The sequence below is a fragment of the Cuculus canorus genome, chromosome Z (assembly GCF_017976375.1).
Source record: "Cuculus canorus isolate bCucCan1 chromosome Z, bCucCan1.pri, whole genome shotgun sequence".
Lineage (NCBI taxonomy): Eukaryota > Metazoa > Chordata > Aves > Cuculiformes > Cuculidae > Cuculus > Cuculus canorus.
The window spans coordinates 13,761,719-13,779,479 of NC_071441.1; the positions used below are offsets into that span (position 1 = coordinate 13,761,719).

The 17,761-nt window shown below is 37.8% G+C and overlaps 1 protein-coding gene across 4 annotated transcripts in view; it reads right to left on the bottom strand.

The window, feature by feature from the left end:
• The window catches only part of TENT2 (terminal nucleotidyltransferase 2), a 48,827-nt gene that overhangs the window by 8,112 nt on the left and 22,954 nt on the right, over nucleotides 1-17,761 (bottom strand). For 3 of the 4 annotated variants that reach the window (XM_054053886.1, XM_054053887.1, XM_054053888.1), the window contains 3 exons: nucleotides 17,061-17,104; nucleotides 9,427-9,563; nucleotides 3,361-3,452 (listed from right to left, as the gene is read on the bottom strand). In XM_054053886.1, the coding sequence (XP_053909861.1) occupies nucleotides 3,361-3,452; nucleotides 9,427-9,563; nucleotides 17,061-17,104 (273 nt within the window). The remainder of the gene's footprint in view (nucleotides 1-3,360; nucleotides 3,453-9,426; nucleotides 9,564-17,060; nucleotides 17,105-17,761) is intronic. The other variant, XR_008447710.1, reaches the window with a different exon arrangement.

The following is a 17,761-nucleotide window of genomic DNA, read 5'->3' on the forward strand; positions in this document are numbered from 1 at the left end:
ATTCATTTAGAATGGAATAAAACGGCTTTGAAATAAAAAAGGTACATAGTTCTCTAAAGTCAGTCACATATCTTGACATAGTGACCTACTGCCACTAACAATTCCATGTCCCTTAGCATGTGAAGCAGTGCAGCACTTCTTTTGTGTGACTTAAACATGCTAACAGTTTCTTTAATGCTAGGACCTTTATGTACTTTATGTTGAATCAAGATATATAAATTTCTTAAAGCAACAAGAGCAAAGCTGTACAATCTTCTGAAACTGTCAGTAGGGAACAAAAGTACTCTACTCCAAAACCTGACTCCCATCTTCCCTTTATTCCTCCCGCATATTTATTGACTGTCAAAAGACAAACTCATTCCCTGGAGCAAAGCAAGAATTATTTTGCAATCAGCTTCTATTTACACCACTACATTTTCTAACCATCAAGACAGTGATAGTCCATCATAAGTTATTTTCTTCACACACAGAGATGAGAATATTAAAAGAAAGAGTAATACAACTTCAACACTGATGCTTGAGGGAAATGCTAAAGGGGATCATCTTTCCAAATGAAAATACAAGAAATTATAAAACTTCAGAACTGCTGCAAAACAAACCTCAAGGAATTACCTGTAGAAATATTCCTAAGATGAAAGATTTAAAGATTTAAAACAAACCTCAAGGAATTATCTGTAGAAATATTCCTAACATGAAAGATTTAAAAGTAAAGGCATGAATCAGGTGCAGCCTAGGTGGCTTCTGATCCAGTTTCCCTAAATGACTACCAATTTAATTGTCTCACAAAACTGTCATGTTTCTAGCTTTTTGAAACTGTGTCTTTTTCAACCGCACAGCGTATGATATTATTGGATATAGACAAGATTTTATCTGAAACCAGAATAGTCGCTAGCAATTTAGAGCTTCTGACAAGGAATGCTCACAAAGATTCACAAACATTAGCTAAAAGCAGTGCTCTCTGTATACCCGTAATGTTAAATAGCCTGCCAGATTTTAATGTGCCTGAAAAGAGCATATCCACTCATCCGTTTCTCTAACAGCAGAAATAAGAAAGAATCAGTCTTAAGGCAAATAAAACAAAGCACAATTTCTAATTTGAGCAAGCCTAAATATAGGGCTAAATAGAACTATGGCAACTTCCAGGCACAGTGTAAAGTAACTTGTGTGATCCATTAACAAATATATTTAAAATATTGCAAAGTATATGCAATAATACAAATTAATGAAAATCTAGTCTGTTAACTGGAAAATCTGACAGACTTGGAAACCAGAATATGTTGACACACCTGGCTAGCTTTTAAAAGCTTCTTGTCAAAGTACACAGAAGTTTATCTATGTACTTTGTTAGAATAGTTCACCTGAACAGGTGTTATAAACATGAAGACTACTTGGAGTTAAAACAGGAAATATAATTTTCCCCTTCCCATTTAGAAGTAAAAACTGGGTATGTTAGGCTAATAGTCACTGTTTAAAAAGTTTTGGAGCTCATTGTAACAGGAAGGAATCAGATGTGTCACCTAAGAGAATTTTGCTTTGTTTTAATAGTGATAATGCAAGATGCAATCTTAAGGAAAAGTCGTATATAATCAAGCCCATTTAATACAAATTCTAAAATAACACTTTTTTTATGCTGATATTCTGGTTTCCAACCTCACAGAAAGAAAACCTAATTATTCAACTACTTTGCAATGTCAAAAAAATCCCGAGAGCTTGAAACAGCGCCCCCTCCCCCTCTCCCCAACACAGTGGGATCAGAATCATGTGACAGCAGCAGGCACAGCTGCCCTGCATTCCCATCTCCCACATTCAGACCAGAGCCTTGGCAATGTCTGGCACTGCACTATCCCAAATCACATCAGCTGTGCAGATACTCCAGTTCTCGCATTTCTCAAGTCTGACACTGCAGACATAAGCCTGTATTAGCCTTTCAGTGTATCTTCCCCTCCCTATGACTGGTGGTCGATTTCCCCCCCCCAGAAATCAAGTAACAGAAATCCCATAAAGTGGTTTCACGCCGCCATCCACATTATGGCCAAGTTGGTGAGCTCTGGGCCACAGAATTACTACCTTCAACAGTAGGTAATCATTCTCTGCATACAACAGCAGAAATGGTTGGACTCAAAGATCTAACAGTTCTTTTCCAACCTAGTGATTCTATGATAAATGCAGGAAATCACATGCACACACACATGGCTGCAGTCCCGTGACTGGCAATCTTGAGAAATCCTGTTCAGCCACAGGGCTTCTGTCTTACTCCCCTCCTCCCTCAGCAAGATTTCCTCACTCTCTAACAACTCTTTCCATACCATTTGTCGCCTGCCCAAGTTCTATTCCTCTTTTATCCTAAAACTTCAGTCCTTGATATCCTAATAGCCTCCATTCATTCACAGCTGGGGCTGAGGCCAGCTCTCCCATTTCAAACCTTCCCTCTTCAATCCTGTGTCCTAAACCTAATTAGGCTCCCATTCCACCTTGGTTCCTTATCCATGCTCCCTTGCCTAAACAATTCCCTTTCACCTGCTGCACTCTCACTCCTCTTTCTTATCTCTTTGTGTTGACAGTCTCCAGCTACGCAGGACCACTCAGTCCCCTCCCTGTTTCTCTTTTCATTCTCCCAACATCTCAGTCCTCTTGGTCTATTATCTTCTTTCCCTCATCCAAGCTTCATCTCCTGCACGCTAACCGTTGGTCTTCTCCATGTGGATTCCCCAATGCTGTTGAAAAGCACTTAAAGAGCATATGAAGCAGGTTCCCTGTATAGTGCTACTGCCCAGTTCAGCCTGCACCAAGAAGGCTGAGACCTGTAACTCCAAAAGCTAACCTGGGTTTAACGACCGGTTCTGGAGGGCATCATACTGAATCTGCAGAAACTGTACATTCACAAAGACAGCAGCCACTAGGGGACTGGCATATACATAACCTAGTCACGGATAGGATTTGGGATGCCAGAGCACTTCTACAACAAGAGCACTTAAGAGAGCGATCTGAATATGTGCCTGCTGTGTGTTTCAGAAGCCCAGTCTTGACAAAACTGATGAATATTTCTGCAGAGCAGGAAAACACATGCTACTGCCATAAAGGCTGTTCCCCGTCACTGTTCCAAAAGTAACAGGGCAATGACTGCTCTTGAAGAAAAGGTCAGGAGAACTATTTTTAAACACTACAGAACTTAAAGCTTCCTTCTCAAATGTTTTTGGCAGGATGGTTTCCAGAACCATTTACATTGGTTAAACTTAACTTTCTACGTAAATATATTACACCTGTGCATTATTACAACAAAACGAAGGCAAAGTCTAATTGACAGATTTATGTCTTTAGTGCCTTAATAGATAAAAATGACAATGCAGCTTTACATTTTACCTTCTACACAAATAAATTTGTTCCTCCATTCAGTGCCATCAGGTCTTGGAATAGCTTTGGCCTCACGAACTGAAATCATTTGATGGCTCCAACTGGGGAAAAGGAAAACAATGTGCAGAACTTTTAACTCTAAATTAACAGTATCAGTTTACATTAAAAATTGTCAAATTGCTATATTATAAGCTTGAATAACACTTCACTTTATAATGAGTAATTTAGATTAACAGTCTAATCTTAATTATATAAAAGTAAGGAATGATGGGTAGGAAACAAGAAAAAATTTTCACAAACAGAAGTTTATTTATGAAAACATCTGCAAAATGGAACATCGCAGGTATCAGTGAGTAACATCAGACCATCATTCTGTAGCAACAGAATTATTTCAAAAAACGTCAACTTGAATATGGACCCCTACATATGACCAGCAGGTCGAGGCAGGTGATTCTGCCCCTCTACTCTGCTCTTGTGAGGCCTCACCTGGAGTACTGCACTAAATTTTGGGGCCATCAACACAAACACATGGACCTGTTGGAGTGAGTCCAGAGAAGAGCCACAAAGATCAGGGACTGAAGCACTTCCTCTATGAGGACCAGCTGAGAGAGCTGGGCTTGTTTAGCATAGAGAAGAGAAGGCTTTGAGACCTTTCAGTACATAAAGGGGCCCTACAGGAAAGATGGGGAGGGACCCTTAATCAGGGAGTGCAGTGATAGGACAAGGGGAAATGGTTTTAAGCTGAAAGAGGGGAGATTTTGATTAGATATTAGGAAGAAATTTTTTACCACGAGGGTGGGAAGGCACTGGAACACGGTTCCCAGAGAAGTCGTCAATGCCCCATCCCTGGAGGTGTTCAAGGCCAGGCTGGATGAGGCTTAGAGAAACCTAATCAAGTGGAAGGTGTCTCTGCCTGTGGCAGAGAGGTTGGAACTAGATGATCTTTAAGATCCCTTCCAAACCATTCTATGATTCTATAATTTATTTCTAAGTTTCAGAGGAATTATAGCCTCAAATCTATCTTTCAGATTTTTTGTGGGGAGAAAAGGAATGCAAGGAGTTTAAGTGCAGGTGAAGTTATATACTACATTTCATTTAAAAAATACTAAACAGAATGAAGATATATGAAAGCATCTTGCTTAGAGGCCAGCACTACTGGTGCAAAGAACCTATAATGAGAAAGCAATAACACTTTCTATATGCTGAATTTCAGATCTCCTATAAGTGTAACATCAGAGCAACAACTCAAATATGCATTTGAAGATATTTAAACCACTTTCTACACAGAATTAACAACAACAAAACCACAGGAAACGATCACACTGAAACAGGAACAGCAGGCAGTTTACAGGGAAATCATTATGATGTGCCAAGCATCTTTATGATCTTTATGACACTTGGCACAATGATATGCCAAACATAATGGAAGTGAAAGCAAACACTTGCAGTTTTATGTGCTTATCAACCCAGCCAACTTCCAGCTGCTCTTAACTAAACCAGGAAACTACCATATCACCAACAATTCATCATCACATCCCCTGGTTAAATGGAGCTTAGAAACAGCTGGGTACCATGCTGCTAGCTGTACTGGTGGTATGCACACCTAATGTGATCTCCTGACTGAATTAATCTTTTGACATAATGCGAAGAAAGAGGAGCTTGTCTGGGTGCAACCACCTGCAGTAAATCTGTCAATACCAACTGTAAATCAAAATATAGTCTATAATTCATCAGCTAAGTTTGGAAGAACTCTGTGCTCCCCAGGCCACAGGTCTGCTGCCGTAACTCCATTAAGTCAACGGCGATAAGACAGTTTACACCAGCTAAAAATCTGTGCCTGTAACTCTACAAATTATCTTGGATACAACTTATGATTAAAGCCACTTATGAAAGTGAGGTGTTTGAGTAACTGCACTTCATAGACTACGGCCTACTTCAAAAAGTTGCAGGACACAGCATATGAAGCACAGTTTAGGATACCTCTGATTACTTATTCTCCCACTGCTGAGTATATTTAGATTTCTCTTCATGCATTCACGCAAACTAAAGCTTTCATTCTAACCCACCACCCTCCCTCTCCTTAATTCCTAGACCACTTTAGCAAGCATTAGAGATACTATGAAGCACCAAATACTTTCCTATCAAGCCTTTTAATAAACTACCATCAACACAAGCTTAAGAATTCAGATGAATAGTTAAAAAAATCGAACAGACACAAAAAAGGCAGAGAAAAAGCATATGACTAAATCAAAGAAGCTTAGATTGCAAGATTGCAGCTCCAGAACAATGGCCACAAGCAGAAGAACCTGACAGTCCAACTCTTCTGCTTTTTCTCAAGCCTTATTTAAAAATCAGAAATCCAGGCCAGTGGCAGAGAAGAGTCACACAACAAAGAATTTTACAGGTGTTTCTTTAAACCAGTCAACATTGTTTCATTTCAAACACGTAGTTCTTCTCTCCACTTCTTTTTCTCTAGGTTATACTTCACTTGATCCCTCAGTGGAAAATAAATGCATTTTTAAAACATTGCTTTAGCAAGAAAGCAACAAAAAGGTCACATTTCTAGCTATTTAAGCAGCTTTCTATTTAAACTTGAAAAAGACTTACTTTATGTAAGAGTCTCATTAAACCTTCACTAACCCTGCCTTGGTACCAAAATCAAACTGAATTAGAACTGAATTACCAGTAGCAAATGATTTGTGTATCAATTTTAACAACCATCTTGCAGACAAAACCCTTCATTATTACCAACACAAAGCAAATATTCACCGCATACACATGTCCAATCCATAAGCTAACAATAACCAGTTATACAGCTATTTTAATTATCTTTTTTTATGGTGTCACTGCCCACATTAGGTATGTGTTCCTCCTGAAGGCAGCAAAAATTTGAAAGAAAAAGATAAGCGTTTCCAGGTGTGTGTATGAACACACTACAAATAGATTAAAAAGCTTATCTTCTCCAGAGCATTCTTAAAAGTCAAAGCCATGTGCATAGACACTAAGATCGGTAGAAGTTGCAAACAATTAATTCAATATACTATTAAAAACTATCCCTTTATTACCTAATCAATTCTACCCTGAATAAATCTGTGAGCAACTGCATTTTTTCTTTTTTTGTCATGATAATATAACCAATATTTTATCATGTCCACCAAATAAAACTTAATCAGTGAATGATTTTAAACAACTGCTATTTAACTTGAAACAATACATTTAGGAGAAGTACAATCGCAAAGAACAGTCATTTAAGTTCCCTAGCAGTAACTTCAGGGTTGTAAGGCCTTGCTTCAAGGTTTCACTATGTAAAGAGGCAGCCAAGTGAAAACCTGTTGCCTTCACTCACAACTGCAGAAATGAAATCAGACACTTTGTCTCTAGAGTGTCTGCTAAATAGGGACCAGTCTCCAAAATACTTTCTTTTAAGAACACCTCCATACATTTCTTACTTGGTCACACTCACTGCATCTCAACAGACCTTTGATAGATTAAAAAACTTAAAGATAAAATGGAGTTATAAGCATAATTTTAGATATCTAGTAAAATTATGCAGACTTGAACTCTTACGGCAACTTAATTATACAGCCATATCAGCAAATCAAGCTTTGCCATATGCAGTATGTACATTCAATATATACTGGGATTTTCAAATCACATTTCTGCTAAGTTATGAAAGCAGGTTATAAATTACTGCTTATGGATACACCGAAAATCCCAGAGTAGGTCTGTGGAAGACGTACTGTATATATACATGGTAATCAGCAGTTTTCTGAAAGAGCTGATAGTCTAAATAAACGAAGCAGATTAAAAGCATAAGGCAAAATCCCACAGCAAACGGAGATAAACTTACTCAAGGTTCCTGTTTCTTCCCATGTGTTTGCTACTGTTTCTTCCTTTGTGCCCTACTCTTTGGGCCCATCCTGCCCATAAATATTATTTACTACATCCAGTAAAATAAAACGCAGATTTTAACTGGAATACCTACTGGCCTTTGCTAGATTGAGGGTGAAGTTTAAAACAATGTATTTCCATCTTCCCTTCATCTTCCTGACCATGTCATGCAAAATAGTTGATCAGTTAAGGATTCCACGCAGGTGGCATCAACGACTTACTCTGTCCAAAATTATCTTCACACATGATCTGATCATTCTTGACTGCATGCTGTTCTTTCAGCAAAACAGATCCTGTGTATCAATCCTGGTAGTATTGTGTCCTACTCCACAGATAGGAATCTAAAAAAGTCACTTTTATGAAAACTGTAGCAGTATTCTCTTCAGTAATCTTCTCATCAAACACATTACAGTTCAATAGTGAAAGGTCACTGGCATAGTACAGGTAATTTAAATGTGACCTAACTTAAGAGTCACTATATCTGAAACAATCTCAAAATTTCTCTGCATAAATACACTCACGCATGTTTTACAGGGAAAACAACTCAGAAAAAAAAATACTGATCACAGCAATGAAAATATCCAACACATTCAAGAACAAAATACTATTTCTTCCCAGAATGGGAGACTTAACAGAGCCTTGTGTTGTGTGTATTTAAGTCCTATCCTCATTTCCACCCATAACATTGTTTCCACCAGCAATCTCAAAGCAAAGGTAACAGATGCTGTGGATAGCATGACATACTTGTTCTCATCAGCTGGCTATCACACACACAAAAATGTTTAAACACTATGTTCTGCCCACCTTGTCCCCAGCATGGGTATTAAATTGTGTTTCTCTTCAACAGCCGATCACTACTTTTTACAAAACTATATGGAATTTTAGTATCATCAAGACACACTCCCTGCTCCTTTCAAAAGGATTTATGGCTGTCAGTATCACCAGTCAACAGTTTAAATATTTAACAAGTACTTAACAGTGGAAAAATAAGATAGATATTCTGTGTTTGTTTGTTTGTTTAAATCTTTTCTTCCCTTGACATCAATAACTACATCCTCCAGCAGTATCTTCTACTTTACCTGTTTAGCAAACAGCACCTTGCTATCTGAAAAGACAGGCACTCAGGAGTAGTATGACAAAAGACTGTTCCCTTATCTGCAGGGATCACTGAAGGAAAATCGTTCATGTGAAAATCACTCAGAGTCAGGCTTAAGCATGCAAAAAGTTCAATTAGTTCATTAACTGCCACAGGTCACATGGATGTAGCTAACATATTCCACACGTGGTGCACACCCCAGTGATGTTTTCTTGTAAGAATTTAATGATCGTTCATTTCTTACACTGAAGTAAAATACAAACACTTCAAAAATTCTAATGAGTATCCATTTTGCTCTCCATCCATTTCCTTGAAGCTGGAAGTGATGCACATATACAGAACAGAAATATTTATGAACCAACTGCCTCAGAAACAAGTTCTTCCGATCTCTAAGCTTATTGAAATACAACTGTTTGGTATTTTATACGGACAAGCACTTTTTCTAAGAAATTATTGAGTGAGAATTTGGCAAAATGTGTGCAATCTATAGCTTTCTCAGATGTCCTCTTAACTTCAGCTTCTCCTTCTCTTCTACAAGAAACTCCAGACATCAAAATTACACTCAGATTCTAGCAAAACAACAAGGTTAGTGGGACAGCTATATATGGGAGAATTCTTTACTAGGTGTGGCCTGTATTGATGAATACTATAGTCAAAGTAAGGAGTCAGCTGGTCAGTTGCTTCCATTGACTTGGCATGACAGAAGAAAGGCACAGCTATTCAGGTCCAAATAATTCCTATCACAATCCATACCTTGAACTACAACTAAGAATAATACATTTTTCTCACACATGGATAGGCAGTTTTAGAACAGTGTAATTTAACAAAACCAAGCTATTTTTACAGGGCAAAGTTCTCTAACTTCTGGTAGCTATCTTACAGGACAGGCTATTTGGCTAAGTAAAAGATGTCAGAAACTCTTTTTCAGAATTCCTACTGTCACTTAGTCTTTTAAGCTACTCCTCTCTGTTAGTTACCACTCCTGCATTACTGCTATTCTTTCTCCAGATTATGAAGTGCTGACATATTGCATAGAAGGAATCAAAGTTTTGCATATTCTAAAACACTAATGTCAACTTACTACTTACTCAAATTCTGTGGCATAATATTTGAAGAAGCCTATTAGCAAATCCCCAAGGCTTGATCCATTTTTTGAGAGGTAAGGAGGAATGGTACGTGGAGCCTGATGAACAAGATGCAACTGCATGGTAGGATCAAAAGACTCCTGTCAAAATAAAATCAGAGAGCATGTATACACACACACATACACACAGATCCTTAATTTAAGTGTACAGATTTTTCACAACAAATAAGCTGCCTATCATTTGCTCATTAGAAGTTCAAGGACAAATTACAAGCAAAGAACTATTTCTCTTGTGCTCCTTGTTTGGATACTAGTTTGCACCCTGAACACCGGAAAAATCATTTTGCACAGGAGTGATTGAGCCCACCCCTTGCCTTCTATTTGCCAAAGAATTCTAGCATTGGAAAAACTCTGAACTGGATCTGCATTTACATGGTAGGAAAACCACACAAGCAGAAGCTCAGTAAGGGAGACTGCACGGAGCTGGCTGCAGTTGAACCTACCGAGTAGGTGAAGCTAATGTACTTATGACCAAGTTCCTATAACTGTTGTACACAAGCAACCCAAAAGAAAGGTCTGACTTGTTTCTCCCACAGCAGAGTTGCAACGGCACATGAAACCCACTGGCTCTGACATGAATCTGCATCCTCCCATATAATGAGTTCAAAGACTGCAGCAGCAACTCTTCTAACCAACTTACCCGAAAGAATAATTAAAAAAAAAAAAAAGTTATACAAAATCCCTGAATACACAGAATAGTGTTTAAGCTGAAGTATGATTTCCTTCGAGCCCAGGGAGGTGGCCAGGGAAGTCAGGTTTGCTATAAACAAAGTCACTTACTCCCTATTGCCAGCTTAATGTGGTTTTAGATTTGTTATACTGTTTCACTATTTGGGCATCCATCACATCCTTTACATTCTTCCGAGTGGCTGAGATTCATGGAGAAGAACATACCTTGTCTTGCTAAAGAAACAATTATTAAAACCTGGTAATACCAGCATACTACATCTTATATGAATGTTGTGTACTTTAAGGAAAATGAACCAAAGACACACAAGAGCAAGCTTTACACTCATATAAAAAAAATATACATTTAAATTCCTTAACCTTTTCAGTATCTTCAGAACCTCTGTATCTCTCCCCTGACGCCTTTGTTATTTTAAAGAGTACCATCAGGCATGACTGAAATTTATTCTAGAATACCATTGGATCTACTATATACTGTAATAATTATCCCAAGTTCATAGCTGGCAGTGTTTCTACTGAGAAAAGCATGGTTAGCAATCAGATAGGTAGGACAGGAAGTTTGCAACTCCCATCCTCTTGTGACCAGTTCCAGCAAAACTTCCTAGAATCTTACATAAAACCTTCTGGGAAAAGAGGCCATTCTTCCAGCTTAAGTCTTGTTCTCACATGATATAACTTTGCATATAAAATATTACTATAGGTAGCAGAGGTCATAATTTAACAGCAACCCAACAGAACACACCAAAGACGTGGAGACAGACAGAACCAAAAAGCAAATATGAAGCATAAAAAGACCTAAGAGGAAAACACTTGTTCCTGTGTTATACAGTACATACAGTTTTAATCCCAAAGGCAATCAGACAGGTATTAGAGTACAAGTCACTCCTTGTTCCTTCCCACAGAAAGTTGTAGCAAAGTCACAACAAATTGATTTAGGATTAGCAGCATAACATGTCATGAGGCAATGGACACAGCAGAATAAAAAGGACTAAGAACAAGGGCTGCTGACCTCCAAACAACAGAAAAAAGAAACGCAATTAAATTACTACAACAGATGTGTACTATGACATCAGTAAATGCCTGGAGGCAGCAGACATTTTTGAAACAGAGATCAAGATTTATTTTTTTTTTAAATTTTTGAATGTGCAAATGCTGAAGAACTTCTCAAATGCAAGAAAAATCTGCCATTGGAGTGAGGCTGGCATACCGAGCAGCTAACAAGTTAGACTCTGGGATACTGTTTTTCAGAATAATAAACAAGCTATTTTCTTCAGCGCTATTACAATCTTAGAGAGGATGTTCCTTTTTCTTATGAATCTTGACCTTGAGTAGATTTTATTTAGTTTTCCTATTTTGATCACAATTTTTATTAGTGTGTGTATGTCCCTTAAATTAGAAATAATAAGTAGTTGTATTAGTAACAAAACAAATACAATTGTAATAAAACTTATAGCAAAAAAAAGGTAATAGCTAGGAAAAAACATGGAAGGGCAAAAGCATATAAACAACTTTATCCAAAGATATTTTTTCAATAAGGTTTCTTAGCAGTTAATGAAATAGAAAGTTACAAAATCTTGCAGTTTTAAATTTATGAATCTGTATTTCGGAAAGGGTGATTATGATAGAAGCATAATCTGGATAAAAGCAATCTTCTGGATATTTAGTTTGTTTCTTCACTGAGTTTGCAACTGATCAAAAATCATGTTGTGACTAACAACAGTGGTAAAACTGAAAGCATCCTTTTTTGAGGCGCACAAAACATACCATATTCCAAAGACTCCACCCATGGCAGAAGATATAAAGTTCCTAAATCACATTAGAAGGCAATGTTCTAAATCCTCATCTATTATTTAGAATTAAAACTGTTCAATTCTGCAATCTAATTTATAATGATTAAAATGATTTGTTGGTTGAGTTTGTGGTTTTTTTTCCAAAAGCAAGTTCAATTTCCTAAAACCTGCAGCTCCAAGTTTTACCATTTATACTAAATACAGTTGCCTTACAAATGTCTTGCAAATAAAAATTTTCCTTACTCAGAAAGGCATTTGCCTTGAAAAAATAAACATATTACCCTATACATGTGCACCAATAAAAATAAAAGTTACAGTCTATAGCAGTTAATAATTTAAAAACCTAACCATCCAGTTTAAGAGACATACATATAAATAATTCCTGTCTCCACTTGTTTTAGCTGTTATAATACTATGAAAGTGATTCTTAAAAAAACAAATTATTACAAAATGGAAAGCATGACTGAAATTACTTTTCTGAAAGAACATATATTTTTTACACTAACTAAAGCAAACTATTAATCACGTGTTTCTGATTATTAGTCAACTTTTTTTAAACACTGCCAGTTGCTTATCACCACATGTAGAAGAACTAAAAAGTGTTTTGTCTTTCTGAAATACAGAAAACTCGTTATGCGAGAAGTTGCTATTACAAATTTGGAAAGCTTTACACATAAAACCAGATTAATTATTACCTCAAATTGGGTACAGGGAAGGTTTAATGAGAAACTCTGTCAAGATAGACCAATATTCAATGTATCAATAACCAACCATGGAGTTTGTTTAAGGTCATTTCTTAACAAAGCAAAACAAAGTGAACAACAGGTTAGACCAGCCCCAGGATACCTAGGACCATTTTTCTCCTTTGTCATGGACAACCCAAGAAAATCTAGTCGCCTCAATCCACCCTCATTCACCTGTTGTAGAGAAGGGATAACAGTGCTTTCTTCCTGCCAGAGGGACTCGGGGAGTAACTAGACAAACAGAACAAGTTAGGGCTTATAGATTCTATACATAAGGGAGGCTAGTAATAAAACAGAATTACAAAGTATCCTTGAAACCTGCTTAGTCTCAGGCTGGCCCTCCCAGTATTGGTTTCCTTCTTAACATGCTCTAGAAGGCAAAAAATTCAGCTTCTTTTAAAACTTATCCTTCATTTGCTTACTGTCTCTTTGCCTCATAGAATCACAGAATCATTAGTCTGGTAAAGACCTTTAAGATCATCAAGTCCAAACATACCTGTCCACTACCAAATCACATCCCCAAGCACTTCATCTACCTGTCTTTTAAACACCTCCAGGGATGGTGACTCAACCACCTCTCTGGGCAGCCTGTTCCAGTGCCTAATAACCCTTTCAGTGAAGAAATATTTCCTAACGCCCAATCTGAACCTCCTCTGGCGCAGCTTAAGGCCATTCTCTCTCATTCTATCACCTAAGTGAAGCGACTAACTCCCACCTTTCTACAACCTCCTTTCAAGTCCTTATAGACAGTGATAAGGTCTCCCCTCAGTCTCCATTCCTTGAGGCTGAACAACTCCAGTTCCCTCAGCCGCACCTCATAAGACTTGTTCTCCAGGCCCTTCCTTTCATTGCTCTTCTCTGGACACGCTCCAGAACCTCAATGTCTTTCTCATCGTGAGGGGCCCAAAACAGAACAGTATTTGAGGTGCAGCCTCACCAGTGCTGAGTACAGGGGCACAATCACCTCCCTGGTCCTGCTGGCCAAGCTGTTCCTGATACAAGCCAAGATGCCATTGGCATTCTTGGTCACCTGGGCACACTGCTGGCTCATGTTCAGTCAGCTGTGAACCAGCGCCCCAAGTCCTTCTCTGCCACACAGCTTTCCAGCCACTCTTTCTCAACCCTGTAGTGCTGCTCAGGGTTTGTGTGTCTCAAGTGCAGGACTCAGCCTTGTTAAACCTCATCTCATTGGCCTCATGCTGTCTCAATGGAAAAGAAATTCAGGATTTGATTGAGCAGCAAATATAAACAAGCTACTGCAGGAAAAGGGACCCCAAAGTCTTCTTCCTTTTTTGCTAGCTCTCTAGTCTTTACCTTGGCTGGCTGATTTCTCAAGGAAACATGAGCATTCAGCAACATGCTTCACGTGCAAGCTACATAATGCTTATACATATTCTCATTCTACCTTTTACACTAGAAAGTAACATAAGCATACATAAAACAGAAAATAATTCACATTTGAATATCTTGATGTATAATGAGTTTAACTCTGACCGTACAAGTCTTCCTTCAAAAGAGGTTTACAATGGTTAACATCAGCATAGTATCTTGCCGTCTTTGAGAGGTACCTACGTTTGCACACAACATGGCCTTCCCCAGTCTTACAAATGAACATTTATCTTGTGTTTATACTTTAAAAAAGTGCAGCTCAAACAGTGGAGCAAATTGTGTCTGCCCAAGGACTGATTCTCATTCATGAAGCAGCTACAGTAAGCACTATCCCATCTGCTGCCCCTCCCTTTACGAGATAATGGCTGCTCAGGAAGCTAAAGCAGCAGAAACAGAAATGTGCTCATGGCAGAGTCCATGAAGTTCATAATCCAAAGCACTAGTGGAGACCCACCTCTATCTGGATTTAGGCTAATATGCCAGGCTGCTCTCTGGAGCACTGGAGTCTCAGGCACATGTTCCCTTCTCATTCTAAGCTGGAGCAACATCACCACTGGCAAACACACAGGAAGAACAACCAGCACCCATAAGAGCCTAAAACACCACAGGTTCTGCAGAGTTCATGCGTAAGAGTCCTGAGTTGCACCCAAGTTCTATACAGACTTCAGTCCTGATCACGTTTTTGTGGGCTGCTCTCATTTACATCATCTGCCTGGGAGGGCAGGAAGCCCCAGAATCCAACCCCACATTTGACATGGCACAAGACTCCACTAAACTAGTGGCTGCAGCTGGTGCCAGGGGGAGACTCCCCCCATGGCAAAAGAATGCATAGATGGGCAGAGCTGGCAGCTTCCCAGGACTCCTCATCCTTCACATCTGCAGTGAGGAGATAATGAGGCACGGCATCTGCCTTTTGTTTCTCACTTGGGGCAACCATGTCCCTTCTATACTGCACCTACAGTTTAAAACAAGCAGTTTCCTTGTGGTTTGCTTCAGAAGGGGAGAAGCAGTATTCATGTGTAGTATTAGGATGGGGACAAGCATTGACAAGCTACACCTACAACAAAAACGTATGATTTCTTTGGACACTGACATTTGTCCATGCTTTGTAATAATTACTGCATGCTACAAAACCAGAATTGTTTTGGTGTATTTCTCCTTTTGATTTTAAATTCCTTCATACTAGCAGTATTCAGAAATTGTAACTCTCACAATTTTTAAATGGAGACAGCAGACCAAAAATATATCTGCAGATTTCCAGCATAATTTTATAAAAACCTTAATACATTTGATTTGGTTTTATAGTATGCATATATAAAATAGTCTTTCTATTTTATTAGCAATCCTAGAATATTTAGTCCATCCTCCAAGGGCAAGGTAACTAATAACAAAAAAATCTACATTGAAACAGGAAAAAAAAAATTGTTATTCCTGCAGCAGTCTTCCAGAAACACAGGAAACTGCAAATGATTTACCACTTCCACATGAAGCAAGACAAAACCGCACATTTAGTTCAAATATATTAGATTTTTTAGCATATGGTATTGTACACTTTTTGCTTTAACCATTTAAGCCACTAATTTCTGTATAGTGCTCTGAAGGCCTTTATGCAGTTCAAGTGCTATAAATATAAATGTTTGCATTATTATTATAAAGGAGTCAAAAGTTACCAGTTGTTACACGCTTACAGTTGTTTTTATTTAAATTACATGCTACACAAAACTTAAACACTACCGCATGAGCTGTAAGCAAATGTAATTGCCAAATTTAGCAACCAGAAAACTTCATCAGATAAAACTAAGTGTACAAGAAATGAAAAACAGCTTCAAATGCATTTCAGCACTAACAATAAAGAAAAGAGAAGGTATACAGTACAGTAAAATAAAAAAATCAGAGGAGAAAAAATGAAGCCCGTAGAAAGTTAGCATAGGTATGCTACAAAATAGAAAAATATGCTACAAATCAACATAAAATTGCAGTGTAGTACAGCTCAAAGCTTTTTTCTGCATCTCAGTTATCCTAATTATCCAACATGGCTGACACCCCAGTATTTTCTCTCTGCGATGTGCAGTGTCATCAACTATTCCCACTTCAGCATTATAGGAAAAATATGCAGAAGAAAGAATTGCTTTCTCATACTACCTCAGCGCAATTAAAAGCAACAGTAAAAACATACATAGACAGTGACACCAAACTACGGCAACCATGAATAAATAAAAATTTAAAAAGTGACACAAGAAAAAAGTGAAGGGGGAAGTCTTAAGGAATTTCTGTAAAGTTACAGCACGGAACTATTCAGCAATAGCTCTTTTGTCCCCAGAAAAATATTTATGAGGCTTTTTCTTATTACTATGTAATCCTCCTTAGATTAAGTCTCACCAATTACAGTCCTAATTCTGCATAGGATCAAAACACCCCGATTCACAGAGGTCTCTGGAAAGAAGAGTATGATCTGACATAATAGCAGAGTCCCAAAAAGATGCGCTTTCTCATTGGACTGAGGCTCAATTTTGAGAGGTCTCAAAAGGCTCCTTGGTAAATGTATTTCATTCATTCTCTGCACCCAATAACATCAGGCAACTCAACAGGTATGGGAAGGCATGGAAGTCTAAAACACCTCAGCCCAACAGAAAAAAACCCACTCCTTAACATATTAAGAAATAAGAATTGGAAAGTTACAGATGACACGGGGATATTTTCACACCAGCATAAAGAGATTCATGTCAGTAGCTCTCATTAGCACTAATTTCCACCTGTGTGTGAAATAATCTCATTTAGCAGACAGTTTTCACTAAATAAATGATCAAAAGCAGCAAATAACCTTTCACACATTCAAGTTTAGTGCATAAATGAACAGGCTTACAGACTGCGTTTAACTTAATCCCTTAAAGATATTTAAAAACTCACATATTTTAGATAAGCAGCTTCACACATATATACAATGTAGTAAATTAATAAAAAACACTTACTGGGTAATTTTTTTGGAGGGATGGAAGGATGGGTTCAGGTAGGGCTATAAAAAAAAAGTTCAAAGTTGCTGTCATTCATGTAATTAACAGGAAACGATATCAACAATATCAAACGGCTGGACTGAAATTCCATCTTAAAAACATCTATCAAGAACTTCACTTTAACTTTTATTTTACAAAACGCATGAGATATCTTTCTATTACTATGTTTTGTATAGAGTAGTTTAAGGAGTTAATCAGTCTAAGGGAAGCAGTTGCTAAGATACTACTATTTGTAGAAGACATGAAAAATTCTACAGTAGCTGGGTATGACTTCACTTTTAAAATTCATATTAATTCATGGCTATGAGAAAGTTATCTGGGTTCCCTAAATGAAAAATCAGACCTTCACTCTCTTTTTTTCCCACCCTACATCTAATAACACACAATTCTATCACAGCACAGGAAGTCTCCAGATACTGCAAAAGTACATTCTTCAGCTGCAAAGTACTACATACTGAGTTCCCAAAAGTAACCTAAAGAGAGAAAGCCCAACAGACTTAGTAGGCATTACTAGCAAAATCTCCATAAAATACATAAATACAGTCTAACACTGTTAGCTGGTCTGCTGAATAGCAAACAGGTTATAAACATTATGAAGACGTTAACAGTACTGGTGAATGCAAAACGAACTAAACAATTGTAATTTTTATGAAAACCAT